This window comes from Gymnogyps californianus, chromosome 8 (assembly GCF_018139145.2).
Source record: "Gymnogyps californianus isolate 813 chromosome 8, ASM1813914v2, whole genome shotgun sequence".
NCBI lineage: Eukaryota > Metazoa > Chordata > Aves > Accipitriformes > Cathartidae > Gymnogyps > Gymnogyps californianus.
Window position 1 is genome coordinate 3,972,835 of NC_059478.1, and position 14,359 is coordinate 3,987,193.

General features: G+C 50.2%; 1 protein-coding gene across 1 annotated transcript in view; it reads left to right on the plus strand.

Moving 5' to 3' along the window:
• The window catches only part of NMNAT2 (nicotinamide nucleotide adenylyltransferase 2), a 29,604-nt gene continuing 15,245 nt past the window's right edge, over nt 1-14,359 (plus strand). Inside the window, exon 1 of the mRNA XM_050901276.1 lies at nt 1-85. Coding sequence (XP_050757233.1) covers nt 1-85 — 85 coding nt within the window. The remainder of the gene's footprint in view (nt 86-14,359) is intronic.

Below are 14,359 nucleotides of genomic sequence, written 5' to 3' on the forward strand. Positions count from 1 at the left end.
ATGACGGAGACCACCAAGACCCACGTTATCCTGCTGGCCTGCGGCAGCTTCAACCCCATCACCAAGGGCCACATCCAGATGTTCGGTCAGTCCCGCCGGGACCCCCGGCAGCGGGGCGGGGAGGAGGATGGAGGAGGAAGGGGGGGGGGGGGGGTTGCACCCTGGGTGGGGGGGGTGTCGGGCGGTGTTTGGGGTCCATTTTGGGGGGGTGCAGCCCCGCTCCCGGGGGAGCGCAGCGGGGGGCGGGGGGGGCCGCCCCGGCCGGGCGCTGTCCGCGGCGGGTGGTGCTGAAGGAGCGGCGGGTGGAGGCCGACCCGGGCCTCGGCCCCCGGCCGCACCGAAAGCCAACAGCAGAAGGGCTGGCACCCAGCCTTGGGTTACGTTTCCCTTAAGATAGCGGGGTTCCCCCCCTTCTGCACTCACCTTGTCACGCTCCCGCCCCCACAAACGCCCGGGGTCGGTCCTGGCAAGGGCTCCTGGCCGTATTTGTCAGCTGCCGCTTGCCCGTTGGGTCTGCGAGTCTGCGGTCGCTGCAGCACTTTTATATCCTCTCTGACCGGGGAGGGAGGGAGGGACCGGGCCAAGCAGCTAAAGCCAGGTATGGCTGAAGTGAACAAAAATATAGGCAGTCAATTGAAATACTAGAATACCCAACCTTCAGATTGATAATAGGTCGAAGGAATCGGCAACGGTCGTGTGAGATGATTGATATTACTGAGCATCTGTGAGATGATCCAAATGACGGGGATGCTAGAATCACTGCTACAGCCTGTTCAGGCAAGACAAGAGGGCGGGAGGGAGGGAGGGATGGAGGAAGGGCAGTCTCTGTCAAAGGCAGTCTGACATGCCATAAACACTGACAGTTCGGGTAAAGCTCGAAATGCCTGGAGATCCCCATGCAAACAGTGACTTACCTGGGGTGGGGAGGAGTCCTCTGAGGGTGAAGTGTCCACTGCAGACCACCAAATGAAATAGGAGTGGAAAGATCAGCTCCTCTAACATCCCTTCTTGGAGTGCAGAGAGAGGAACCATCCTTGATGTCTGATAGGAGACTTGAGGCTGGGGAGCAGATGCTGAAGGTCTCGTGCTACAGCTGGAGAAGCATCCCTGGGGTTTCTAAAAGCCCTACATAAGTTTCTAAGCGCAAAAATAATTGAAATCAGCTTGGGGTCTTTCTGCGTCAGACCTTGTTTTCGTAGATCATAATGAGTTGGGCAGCAGGCTAGAAAATAATGGTTTTCTAGATGCAAATGATCACATTGTTATTCCATTTCGTAAGTGCCAGCAAAATGTAGTCCTGGGCACCAATATACCTGAAACTTCAAAAAATCCGATTCCCTAGGCGAAAATCAATTGTGAACAACAAGAAACAAGAGGAACTATTTAAAAATAAAAACAATAATTAAATGAAATAACAGGGACTTCATTGATAGAAGCAACTATTGATAAAACAGATTTCTGTAATCCACATTATTTAGTCCTAGATGATATTTTGATTAAGAAAAGTAATACTAAAAATATCAACGTGGCCCATATTCAGTGGACTAAAAACCGGTAACAAGATATATCGTAGAAAATAAGGATTGGTGAGATACTGGTATGCAGTGGGTGTTTTCAGTAGACTCCTGATGAGATTTTTTTTTACTCAGTACTGTTCAGTATCTTTATCGATGACCTGGAAGAAAATACATAATCCCTGCCGGTAAAAAGCGCCACTGACCCCAAAGTGGGTAGAATAGCAGTTAATGATGGTAATGAGTCAGTTGTGCTGCCTGACTCGGGTTGTTTGATAAAAAGGGCTTGTTCAAACCGCGAAGTCAAATGCAAAGTCATATGTTCAGCAAGGAGAAACGCACGTCAAATATAAACAACAGGCAAATGTCTTCTGCCAAACGACGACTGTGTCAAGGACTGAGGAGTGATTGTACATAGCTCACTGAATGCAAACTCTGTGTGACGCTGTAAATAAAGCAGCAAATGCAATCTTTGTAGATGTAAGCAGGGGAATATCAAGCAGAAGAAGAAAGGTTGTATTATTTTCATGTACCGCATTAGCAAAACCCTTCTTGGAGGAACGGTAACAAGAATTACATTAGCTCCGGAAACCAGGCTTTGTGGCAAGAGTCTAGAGAGGCTCGGTCTAGATCCATCCTTAAAGATGTTAAGAAGCAACCTGATCAAGGCCTTTAAAGTATCTGCTTGGGGGAGGGATATGTGACATGTGATGGAAGGGGGCTCCTTTATTCAGCAGGACAAGGACTGGTGAGATGCCAGGAGCAGGTCTGGATACCACACAACTTCAAACTACGAATATGGTGTGTGGTTTTGAGTGAAGGTAATCAAGTAGTAGGAGAAACTACTTGGGTACCTGATGGATTCTCTGTCACCTGAAGGCTGTAAATCAAGACTCAGACATCTTTCAGGAAGACTTGTGGTAGCTCAAAGAGGATGGCTTGCTGTGGAAATTTTCTATGCACATGTCCTGTAGAGATCCTGGAATATAAGTCTTGAGATACCTGATAGGGACAAATGAGTCTCCCATGAGGAAAGGACACAGAATTTAGCTTCTAAATCCCTGTTCATTTTTGTTTGAGGAACACTTCCCCCAAGTCTAAAAGAATAATCTTGTGAAGCCATGGGAATCTCAACCAAAATCTGTGTTACTTGTTTAGCTCTGTGCTGTATGAGTCCAACCAAAACAGTACTCCGTCCTGTAAATATTGCATTTCAAACAGCTGAATTTGTGCAAAAATATTGTCTTTGTCTTTCAGACAAATATTTGGGCTTTGTGAGCCTGATAGGAGGATTTTTTTGCTTAACATAGAGAGATGCAATTTATCTGTTTAACAATGGCAAAAATTAAGCCAAAAGGAAGTATAAGATTTGCACTGGTATGCCACTGTAGATATACAATTGCATGCCAACCATCATTTCTCTCAGTTTGGATCTTAGCATGTTTTATTCAGGCCAAAAGCCAACCTTTTCCCATAGGATTTTTGCCTGAATAGCAGATGGGTTAATTATTTGGAAGTCTCTTCTAGTGGGGGAAAGGTTCCCACTGACTTATTTTTTCCACCAGTCATGTGAATTTAAGACTCAGTATCATTGCTATCCTTGGGTTTCCAGAAAGCTGGGATTCTTGTTACAACCCCAGACCTGCAGCTGCAACCCGCTGCTGACCCTCGCCTCTGTGCGGGGCTGAACTTACTGCAACGGGGCTCCCTCCATCCTCTGCCAGTCACAAGGCTGGGTCACTAGGGCTCACCAAATGAGGTTGATTCACATCTGTGTATATAAAATGAATATCATACATATAAATTAATATTTAACATAAGATATATAATAAAAAAGTAGGTGAGATAGGGTGCTGTACAGCCATCCATACCAAGGGGTTGAGACAGACACCCACATAGCCCTGAAAACACTCTGAGTTATTTGTGGTATCAGATGTGCTTTGAGATATACATATGTTCTGAGTCACAAATTTGAGTTGTATTTTCTAGCTTTATGTGGCTATGAGAAACAGTTTAGGATGCTAATGTGGGGGGGAGGAAAGGCGGGAGGAGAGAAGAGGGCAGAGGTTGTTTCTAAAACTTGACATGAACATTGGTGGTCTTTAGCCTGAAATGAAGCTTCATTTATATCCTAAAGAGGTATGGAGAAGGAGAAGCAGAACCCATGCAAAAAGTCTTAATAATTGGAGAAAAATAAGATTCAGAACAAAGTCCTGCATTAAAGCCACATGAAAACCCCACCACTGTTCGGTGCCGGGGAGCCCGGCTGCTTACCTTGGCCGGCACACACCCAAACTCAAACCAATTCGCTTTAATTTCCCGCTGACACTCGGAGGAACGCTGAGCACGGGGCAGATGCTTAACTCTCCTCCTCTGCAGCCACCTCAGGAGGGGAACCTCCGAGACATCCCTGCGCTGGCTTCGGCATCTCAGTGCCGAACTGCTGGGGACATGCGGAGCGGCACGTCACCGCCGGCAGCGGGATTTGCTGCCTGAAGGACATCTCCCTCCATCTCGGCCTCGCCGCAGTTCACCTACTGCTTCCTTCCCGTGCAAGCGATGCCACCCAAAGGACAAAAGCCAATGAATCAATGTCAAAAGCAAAATCTAATCCGCGCAGCCCTGCTAACGCACCGAAGCCCATGCTGGTGTTCTTCCAGCTGATGAGCTTGCACTTGCTTTGACAATTAAATCATTTCCCCACCTTGTCCCAGCTCAGGGAACCCCAACGCAACTGTGTCCTCCTCCTGCCTGGGGTTCGGAGCATGAAAACCAAAGGGCAGCCCTGCAGAGCAAGGTAGAAAACGTATTTTTCAATCAAAAAAACATGGTTCGCTTCGAAGGTGGTCTTGGGTAAAATACTGGGGTTAAAGGCATCACCGTGCAAGGTCAGAGGCTCCAGGGTTTGTGTGGTTCTCCCTCCTGGGGTTTCAGGATTGGAGAGGGAGCCAACAAACTGCCAGAGTTGGAAGGAAGATGCTGAGTGAATTTCTTCATAGTTCTGTGGGGGAAAGGGCTTGTACTGTCCTGTGGATATGTGAGAATTGGAGGGTTGTTCTGATGATTTCTGCAGACTGAAACATGAGGGATTTGGAGGGGGGAAGATGGCATCAGGTCGATCAAGATGCGGTGTTTTGATTTTTTTTTTAAATTTATTTTCTTTTTATTCATTTTTCTTAAACTGTAGAAGAAAAGGCCTCTCTGCAAATACCCACGTGCCCCATTTTGGCAGGTTAGACATTTTTTCTTGCCTTTTTAGAGTTCTGAAATTCCTCACAACCCATCCTTTCATGTGCAAACTTCTGGCTTCAAGGAAACTGCCTTGCTCACCAAACGCGGCTTTATTTCTGCCCGGTGCTAAGAGCAGCCTGACACAGCTTCATCTCCGGGGCTTGGGCCACCTATCAGACCCAAACCCTTTCTCACACGTCTCCGTCCCCCTTTCCACCTCTGCTCGTCACCCTTTGATTAGCAGAGCTTTATTGGGGATCTCCCTGCCCTTGCAGGGGAAGGTTCCAAGCCGTCCTTCCCTTCTCCCGGCCGCACGGTGCCCGTGAGGTCCAGCGACGTGGAGGCTGGGGGCCGCGGGGGTGCTCAGAGCTGGGCTCAGAGGCAGCAGTTTGGGTGACCCCCAAGGAAAGGGTTGGGACATTATTATTTGACTCTGTCAGAGGCAATTAGCTTTTTTTACAGCTTTTTGGGGGGGCCACTGTCAAGCATTTGATAGCAAATAGGCGATTTTAATCAAATCTGTAGCGTCTGCCTGTATCCCGACTGTCTCGCCTCCTGCGCGTTGGTTTATGGAGCGATGGGTTGCTCCAGGTCCGCTCACGTGGGAGGAAGGCGTTTGCGAGATGTCGTTCAGATGTGGCCTTCTCGTAGGGAGTCTTGGTACCTTAGAGGTTTTAAATCTGTTTGGCCATAGAGTTTCCCACCCACTTCATTTCAAACAGTGCCAGGACCTGGACTTGTGCAGAAAAACATAGCTCATAGACAGAATGAATCCTGAAAGTCAGCAAATCCCCACTAATTTTCCCTTCCCCGCCCTTTTTGTCTGATGAGAATTAGATTTACCCTATAACTTATGTGCATCTGTTATTGAAGAGGGTTTATATCCCAACCAACAGCTGGGTAAAAACCATTTCTGATGGAAAACAATGAAAGAGGACTCTGCCATCAAAAGTAAAACTCTCCGTTGCATGGCTTCTTAAGAAAATTTGAGCAATTAAAAATCCCAGCAGGCTGCTCTTTGATTATTCAACGCAGCCCTTCTAGAGGAGCAGCACCGAGGTCTGCTGCGTCACGTAAAGAGGGTTTTGAGATGAAGGGATGGAGTTTTCTAAGTAAAGAGGGAGGAAGAGGCAGGAGCTGAGGCTTTTGTTTCTGGTGGGTTGTTTTAATATCCTGAATTTCAAGAATCACTGTTTCTTATTTTTTTGGAGAAGACTGAACTGCAGGGCAGTGTAATGAGAGCATCGCTGCCTGGGACGGAGCTGGGAGAAATGCGTGAGCAGAATGACAGCTCGCCCTTTCTCCTTTTGCTTAAATGTGAATATATCTGCAAATGACCAGAAGCAAAATCCTCCCCCACCCCCCGCCCCCATCTAGCAAAAGCTCGTCAGGAGCTCGAGAGAGGCTTTGCCTCTGCCCTCTGCAACATGAGTAAGAAGTCAAGGCCTCTGCAAGGCTGCCTCGTGTTTCCATTTCATCTCCGGGCTGAAATCTGAATGCGTAATTAGCCAGAGCGATCGATGGAGCGAGAGGTGGGTAATGGGACTCCGGGAGGACGTGACGGACAGGGAGGGCCTGACTGAGCCCCGGCTTCGCTCCGCACAGCGTTGGCGGGGCTCGGGGAGCACAGGCAGCACAGGCAGAGTGGCGGCAGGAAGGATCCGACCCAGGGCAGAGCCAGGACAGACGTTACTTATAACGCCCTGGGTGATTTATTGGACATGGGGAGTTGTGGCATCCGTGCTCACCTCTCAGCAGCTTTTTAGGTTAATGCTGGCCGGGCTCTGCAACGCCGTAGAGGAGCTTCCGCTGACGCCCAAGCCACTGAAATCACAGCAAACAGCCAAAATCTTTCACAGGTAGAAGGGCTCTGGGAGGGCAAGGCATGCCCAGCCTGGCCAAGTGCTCCTGGCTCAAAGCGGTGGCAGACGGCGAAACCGGTCAGCCCAGCCTTGTGCCTTGGGGGTGAGGCACCGACGCGCCTCCACTCCCAGCACTTGCCCCAAACATGCCGAAACTGCAGTTTCTTGGGTGCTGTGCCGGGAGGACAGAGCAGCACTGGCAGGACTGCAGCACCCATGGCTCTTTTGGGTGCCATTATATATCGGTTAATGTCACATTCCCGTCACTACACCCCATACAGACTGTTTTTCATGGCTTTTATCACCAGCTTCCTGCATCTCCAGCAACTCATCTCCTCTTTATGACCCACAGAGAGGAGAAGTTTTCCCAAGCACCAGATTAAACTCCATCAATAACTACTCAGGGATTCTTTTAAAATATTTATAAGCTCTTAAATATTTAGCAGCATTTATTACGGTCTGTGAGACATTACATTGTCTCTATGACAATGCCACCTCCCAAAATGTGCCACGTACCTTCTCTTACTTCCACCAACTATAAACAAACCCGGCAGTGAGAAATACAGTCCTACAACCTCATTCAAGAAACAAACAGGGGCTCTGCTTCTATTTAAAAACTGTTTGTGCTCGCTAAGATGCTCGCACCTCCCGCATCATCTTCTCTGACACTTTTTAACGGCAGCCTGTGCAAGGCCGAGGGTATCAATTAGGTGAATGCTAAACCCCAGCAGTGGCAGCCCACGTCTCTCGTGTGACCTTGGGCAAGTCCCTTAATCTCTCCCGACTGGTGCAATGGGGGGGGACTCATGTCTCGGCTTTCCCTGCCAGGCTGCTGTGGGTTTGTGTCGGGTACCGCAGCGATGGGGGACACGGGGAGGAGCGGCTCGTGATTAGGCTGATCTTTGTGCATCTGAGCAGCAGCTGGCCCAAAACAGACATCCTCACCCCTGCATGCTCTGGCCTCCGAAATCCCTTCTGGCGGCAAGGCAGGGGGGCTGCGAGGGGTCCCCCGAGCCGAGAAAGAAGGTGCGGAGATGCATCGGAGCCTGGGGTTGAGACCACGTCCCACCTCTTGTGGCTAGGGGGCAAGGGGCAAGCAGAAACAGCCCAGCTGTGTTGAATGTGCAGCACAAGTAACCCTAACCCTAACCTTAACCCTAACCTTAACCCTAACCCTAACCCTAACCTCCACCTGGGACCAGGGAGCCCAAAGCAGCTACAGAAAGACCCGACAACCTCTAAGACAGAAAAATCAGCCTAAGATGGAGCTAAAGCCGGGGCACCTCTGGATTTTGAGATGAGCATGTCCTCTCTGGCATCTATAACCCCTGAATCCAAGCACTCCCATGGTGCCACCGGTGCACAGCCAAGCAGGGCTGGATTTTCGGGGTGCCCTGCATGGAGAAAGCCGAGCAAAGTCTGTAGTGCCCATCACAGCCCTGAAAACTCCTCTCGTCCCCCCAAAGCAGCATTGCTTGCACATGTTGATGGTGCGCAGTCACGCCTGGAGAAGACAACCTAGGTTGGGAGCACGTTTTTTTTCTCTCCCTTTCCAGCATCAACTAGTTTCCTTCAGTAAGCCTGAGCTGCTGGATGTAGCTTGGTCATACCAGCAGAAAACTGCTAAATCCATATTTTGGGAACAGAAAAACCTGGAGTCTTTAGAAATAGGTATTTTCAAGAGCCACTATAGGGCTTGCCCCAGGAGGAGATGAACTGGGATAAGCCTGTTTTGGAGCTGGAGTAAGAGGCAAACGCAGAGGAGCTCCCCACGGGATGGGTGGAGAGCCCGTCTCCGAGCCAGGCAAGGAAGGACTTGCTCAGCTCCTGCTCCACAAAGGTTTCTACTTTCATTGAAAATCCAACAGCCCCTAATTGAGCTTAAGCCTTCCCTGAGGAGATCACGTTTTGCTAGGGCTTATTGGCAAGGGAAGTAAGAAAATCCAGTTTTCCCAGCGAGATCTCGCGAGCTGGGTTGGGGATGCTGAGAGGCATAGCTTTCCTTCTGGCGCCTTTGCTTTGTGCAAAGACATCGTCGATGCTTCTTTTGGGGGAAATGGGGTCTTGGGAATAGATCTGCAGGGAGAGAAGGTTTCGCTGAACCGCGCAGCCAGGCGAGACACAGCTGCGGTAACGGGAACGTGACATCCCTTTGGTGTCACCACGAGGCTGAAGTCCTACCTTGGCTGCCTCTGCCACCCCATGCCGTCACCAGCATCCCCCCGGCCTTTCTGCATCTCTGTAGATGGGATGTTTTCTGCCTGCACAGTCTTGGTTCAGCCAACGCAGATCCCTGCCAGGGTCAGCATCTTCGGATGCTTTGCCGGCAAAGACAAGCCATGGGTCAGACTCACGGCACGGTCAGCTCCATGTAGAGGCCACCCAAGACCAGCAAAGAGCCGCCAGGCAAATGCTCCCCATCTCTGCTCCGTGGGGAATCGGGGACCGTAAATCCTCGGCTCCTGGTAGGGTTGTGATCCCACTGCGTGTCAGCCCGAAGGAGCAGCACGACACATGCCGGGGCATACAAAGCACTGCCTTTGATGTGCTACAACGGCTTGGAAATGAAAACAAACGGAGTGCCAGCACGGGGAAATTAGGGCAGCGGAAAACAAGCGTGGAAATCTGTTGGGGTTTTTTTTCCCCTCCATTTTAAAAAAAAAAAAAGGCACTGGGTGACACCGATTTCCCAGCCTGTGGCTGGCTGAGGTGGGGACCGGGACCTCTCCAGGGATGAACATTGAGGTGCCTGTCCTACTTCGACCGAGCCACCCGCATCCTGGTGGAAGCAAAATAAGACCACGGCAGGATCATGAAAATATTCGCCAGGTGCCTTTTGCTGCTACCCTCGTCCTGTTTGACTCTATCCGTGGGCCCAGGGCGACAAAAATCGTTTCAAAGAGAGCAGTCGGGATTGTCTGGAACACTCTCCCCTTTGCTTGCCAAACGGTTTATTTTTGCTCCTGATATTTAGACTCTCATCAAAGCCAAGATACAGCCACAGAATACCAGCTCCGGGCCAGATTTGCACCGCAAATTGATGTCGCTTTACTGCGGGCGGCGCGTTTACATCGCTTTACACCAGCTGGAGGGCTGTTAGCCTTGAAAACCCTATAGGAGAGAAGGATTCCAGCCGAAATCACTCCGACCGCTTTCTGCCCAGTCCAGCTGCAGTGATGTTCACTCCCTTGGTTTGTACTTAAATAAATCCCAGTGCTCAGAGGGGCATTTTACACTGAGCGCTGGCAAATGCATATCTTGGCACATTTCTCTCCAAAAAACCAAGGAAAATAGTACACTGGAAGAGGAAAACTCGCTCCCCTCCACCATGCACCACGCTACAGCGTGCAGAGCCCTTGCTGACTTATGGGGCAGCCAGCTAATGCACCAGCCAGGGAAAGGTATAAGACCTCTCCCTTTTCACTTCAATACCATGCGTACAGAGACTCATCTTACCTGGAGATGCTTAATCCTTCTCTGAGGGCTTCTAAGCAAGGTGTGTCGGTGCTGTCCTGTGGCAGGGAGCTCAAAAAATGTCCTTCTTTACGTGAAGTCACCTTATTCATCCATTTTTATCTGCTAAGAGTTGCTTTTACCAGGTTAGATGCTTCCCTCGCCAGCCCCAAGCCCTCTAAGATGCCCAGGCAGCAGCTCTGGGTGTCAAATACCAGGCGGAGGGTGGTCCACCTTGGCAGGACTCAGCTGCCCATCCTTCAGGTGAGACCCAGCAAGGTGCTGAGCACATTCCTCCTCTCCCTGTGGTACCAGGATAGTGACCTCTGGGCAATAAACTGTATCGTTTCTCCTTAAAAGTGATGAGAGTGACAGCACTGTGCTAAGCACCTGCCTGACGGAGAACTAGGTCCAGTCCCTACCTAGAGGGGCTGGTGGCAGCTTCAACTCAAGAAGCAGCTCCCCGTACTTGTCCTCATGTTGCTCACCTGAGGCGCATTGCCTGCTCCTGCCTGCTCCACCACAGCAGGGTGGGATGCTCCAGGGGGGAAAAGCGCTTTGGCCTGGGTTGCTTTGCCAGGCTCTTCCTCAGATGCTTCTTGTCAAGCTCTGGGACCTGGAGGGTTTCTTCCCGGGCTCCTGTGTGCCTTCTCACATGCACCGCCCCTTGCAATATTCCAGTTCTGAAAAAAGAGGGAAAAATAGGATGCCTTCAACTTAAATTTCAATTTCAATGATATCAAATAGGCTGTTCCTCTACGGCTTCATCTCAGAAACCCAGATCACCTGGGACCAGCCAGGTCCCCTACCCAGGCCCCGTTTTGTCGGGTCTCCAGCAAATGCTCTGCTATTTCTAGGTCAGCTCATTGTGACTCAGTCTTCAATCTTTTTTTTTTTTTTTTTTTAAATTTGTTTTAAACTTCTAATTTCACTTTTCTGCCATGAAGCCACGAGTGGTCAACAGATGGTGATAGCATGAGTCTTGTTAGTCATCACTCGGGCGGCTCTCAGAGTTGGACGCTGGTGGGGGACCTGGGTGGGCTGGGAGGTGGGACGGTCAGGTGCTGCAGCATCACTTCTCTGAGGCCTTTCATAGCCTCCGTTTCCACCACAAGTTTCAAGGTATTTGGTGGCCAATGCTTTTTCGTGCTTATGAAAAGCCTTTAAAACAAATGTGCAGCAACGACTGAAGCCATTTAGCATGGAAGTCCCTTCCAAATTTGTTACTTCTACAATGCCTGGGGGCAGCTATGGACTAACGGGGTGGGGGGAAAAATATGTAACAGAGCAATTAGCTCGGAGATGAAAATCATTAAGCATTAGGGGGCTTAATGGGACTTTTCTACCAACCAAAAGTCTCCTGGGAATCTGACTGAGAATGTCTAAGAGGCACTGAGCTCGAAGCAGGACAGGCTGTTTGGGTCAGTGGGACACACTGGGATCTCCCCAGGCTTGCCTTGGGAAGGGTCAACCCCATGATGAAGAACCACTCTCTGCCCCTCCTCCTGCTTCTTCCCAAAAGAGAAACCTCCCTTGAAGAGCGGTCAGGGCTTGTTCTTCTAGTAGAAATGTTGTCTTGTCCCTCCAGGAGGTCCAGGGAATGGAGGTGCCAATGGTTTCCACAGCTCCAACCACGGTACGGCCGTAGGCGATGGGTGGGTGAAGACACTGGTTGGGGCAGAGAAAGTGGCCCTGGGGCAGGCGGGAGAGCTGGGCTCTGAGATGAGTACATCTCTGACAAATACATCCCTGATTTGGCGTTCAGAGTTATGTATATTTTTTTAATTTTTTTTTTAATATATATACACACCCCCCACACTCAATTAGACTGAGAATAACTGCTGGCTCCTTGCCCGAGTTGAGCTCGGGGTAGGAAGCAACATTTAGGTCCTGCAAGTGCCGCTAGCTCGAGAATAAAACAAAGTGTGCAGGCGTATCTGGGTCACTCTCCCCTGCAGGAGAAGGTATTTTAGACAGCGGGAAAGCGCCTGCCTTGCCCTCGGCACCTCGTGGCCACATCCCGCCTCCCATCCAAGGATGTCGGAGGCCAAGTTGCTTGAAATGAAAATGAGACACGCAGGAAACGGTTTTGCCTTCTCCATCACTCGTGGCTGTGCACCCTCCTCTGCCCTGGCTCTCGGGGAAGAGCGATTAAGACTGCGCAAAACTTTCTTGCCACCCTGCTACCTCGTGTGTGTTTTCGGAGGGCTGGCGCAGAGTGTGAGCGGGCTGCAGCTTCAGTCCCCCGTGGGGAGAAGGGCATAAATCAGAGCTGGCTGGTGGCATTCCTCTGTAAAAAAAAAAAAAAATACAAAAGGAAAAAGGAAATCTTAGGGGTGTGAATGAAGCAGGTACAAAGGCAAAGCAAATACAATTTGAAATTACACCTTGAAAAATTGAACACGAGGAATATTTTGATTTCATTAACATCAATTTAGGTGATGGAACTGTGCCAGAGGAGCCGAAACGTTGCGATTAAATATACACAGTAAGAACTGCCAAAAAGAAACGTCTCTTAAATAATCACTGGTTTCCTATTGGGGAAGCAGGACGCTATTTTTTGATGCAATCTGGACAAAATCGTCAGTTATCATTTTTGTAGCCCTGGAGCGTATCCTCTGATTGGTCTTTCCCCACCGTCATCTCACAGGAAAGCGGTAGAGCCAGAAATATTTGAAATGCATTTGCAGGGGAGGCGAGCAAAGCTGGGCTGGGGCAGCGGGGAGGTGTCACCAGTGCTTGGGAAGGGTCCAAGTGTCACCCCTGTCCCTTCCTTCCCCAACATAGCAAGGCTAAGGTCAACCACCAGCCACGCAGAGCGTCTGTGCCGGGAGGCATGGAGCTGGGGAGCTGCGGCTGAAAGCTCTCCACCGCACAAGTGTGCTGCCACTGGGCTAATGCACGTCTTGGCAGGGTCCATCGCTGGTAGTTTATTTATGTCAACAATGTTTAAAAGCCATGCAAGGCTGTCTGGAGCATTAAGGACAATTTACACTGGAAAAGCAATGAGCTTTTCTTTCCAACCCAACATCTTTGCATTGGTGTTGCAGGCTATAAGGTGCTCATAGAAAATGAAAATACCAGAGGGTGTTTTCTGGGGTCCAGCTCAGTCTCTGGACATCACAGGTATTCAACAGGCAAGAAACGGGCTGGGAAAGGGCTGGGAAGCCGTGACAGAAGGCTGAGCTCAACGACAACGAATGGGCCAGAAACCCAACAAACCGGCAGAGAAGCGGGTCTGAGACTCCTGAGATTGATGGCTTTTCAGACCGAAATCTACTCTTTCCCAGGCAAAAATCTTTGCACAAGCAGGGAGGGAAGGTTGGGAGCTGCGTAGATAGTTGACCGTAAGGAATATGGATGAGAAGAGGAATGCAAAGCTACTGCAGTGTGGCGTTAGCCATATCTGCAGGGAGACCATCACCTGGTGCAGATATTTTGCATGAAAGATGCAACAAATTTTGTAAAAAAAGGTCTTTTCTGAGAACATGGACCTGGGGGTTTGGAAGAAGCACCACAACATCAGAGCAGCCACAGTGGTTCAAAGCGATGACCCACCAAACCCAGCGTCCCATTTCCAGAAACCCAGAAGAACAACCAGTGCTGTACTTGGGTGTGGAGTTCCTCAGCTTAGCCTCACGCCATGGACAGCCCCGCTTTCTTCGGGTTGGAAGGCCCAAGGACTGCAGAAGACCCAAGGACAGCAGAACACTCACCCTCTTTGCCCTTTCTGTGCCAGCCATGACCTCCATCCCATCTCCCTGCCCTTGCTGCCCAACTCCTAGTTGCTCCTCATGTGGAGCCACGTCGCTGGTCACCCATCGTTTCAAGATGCTGAGACCCACACCTCCTCCTGCACACGCCAGGAGCACACGCCATGGCAGGAGGCACTGCAACCTGAGCCCGGGGCAGGGAACAAACCACCAACATCCCTGAGGTCTCTTACAAGAGCTAAAGCAATTTTGTCTTGCCTTGTACGGAGGATGAGACTCAAGGCTCGATGAGCTAACGCGTTCGGACAGGCTTGGCTATGGCTGCCTGTCGCCCTCTCCATTTAGCCACTGAAGAGTATGTCAGTCTAGGAAGATTCAATCTGTAAAAAAAAAATAAATGAATCTTTAAATGCAGCATCAAGATCGCAGTGCGGACGCATCTAGATGCTGCAAACGCCGCGATCTTGTGCCACCCTGAAGCCATAGTGCCACCTGCCCCAAATCTTCTGCCACCATCCCGGCAGTGAGGGTGCCTACTCCCGCCGCGCTGCCGGCCCCACTAGCGGCACAGCTCCTCTGCAAATGG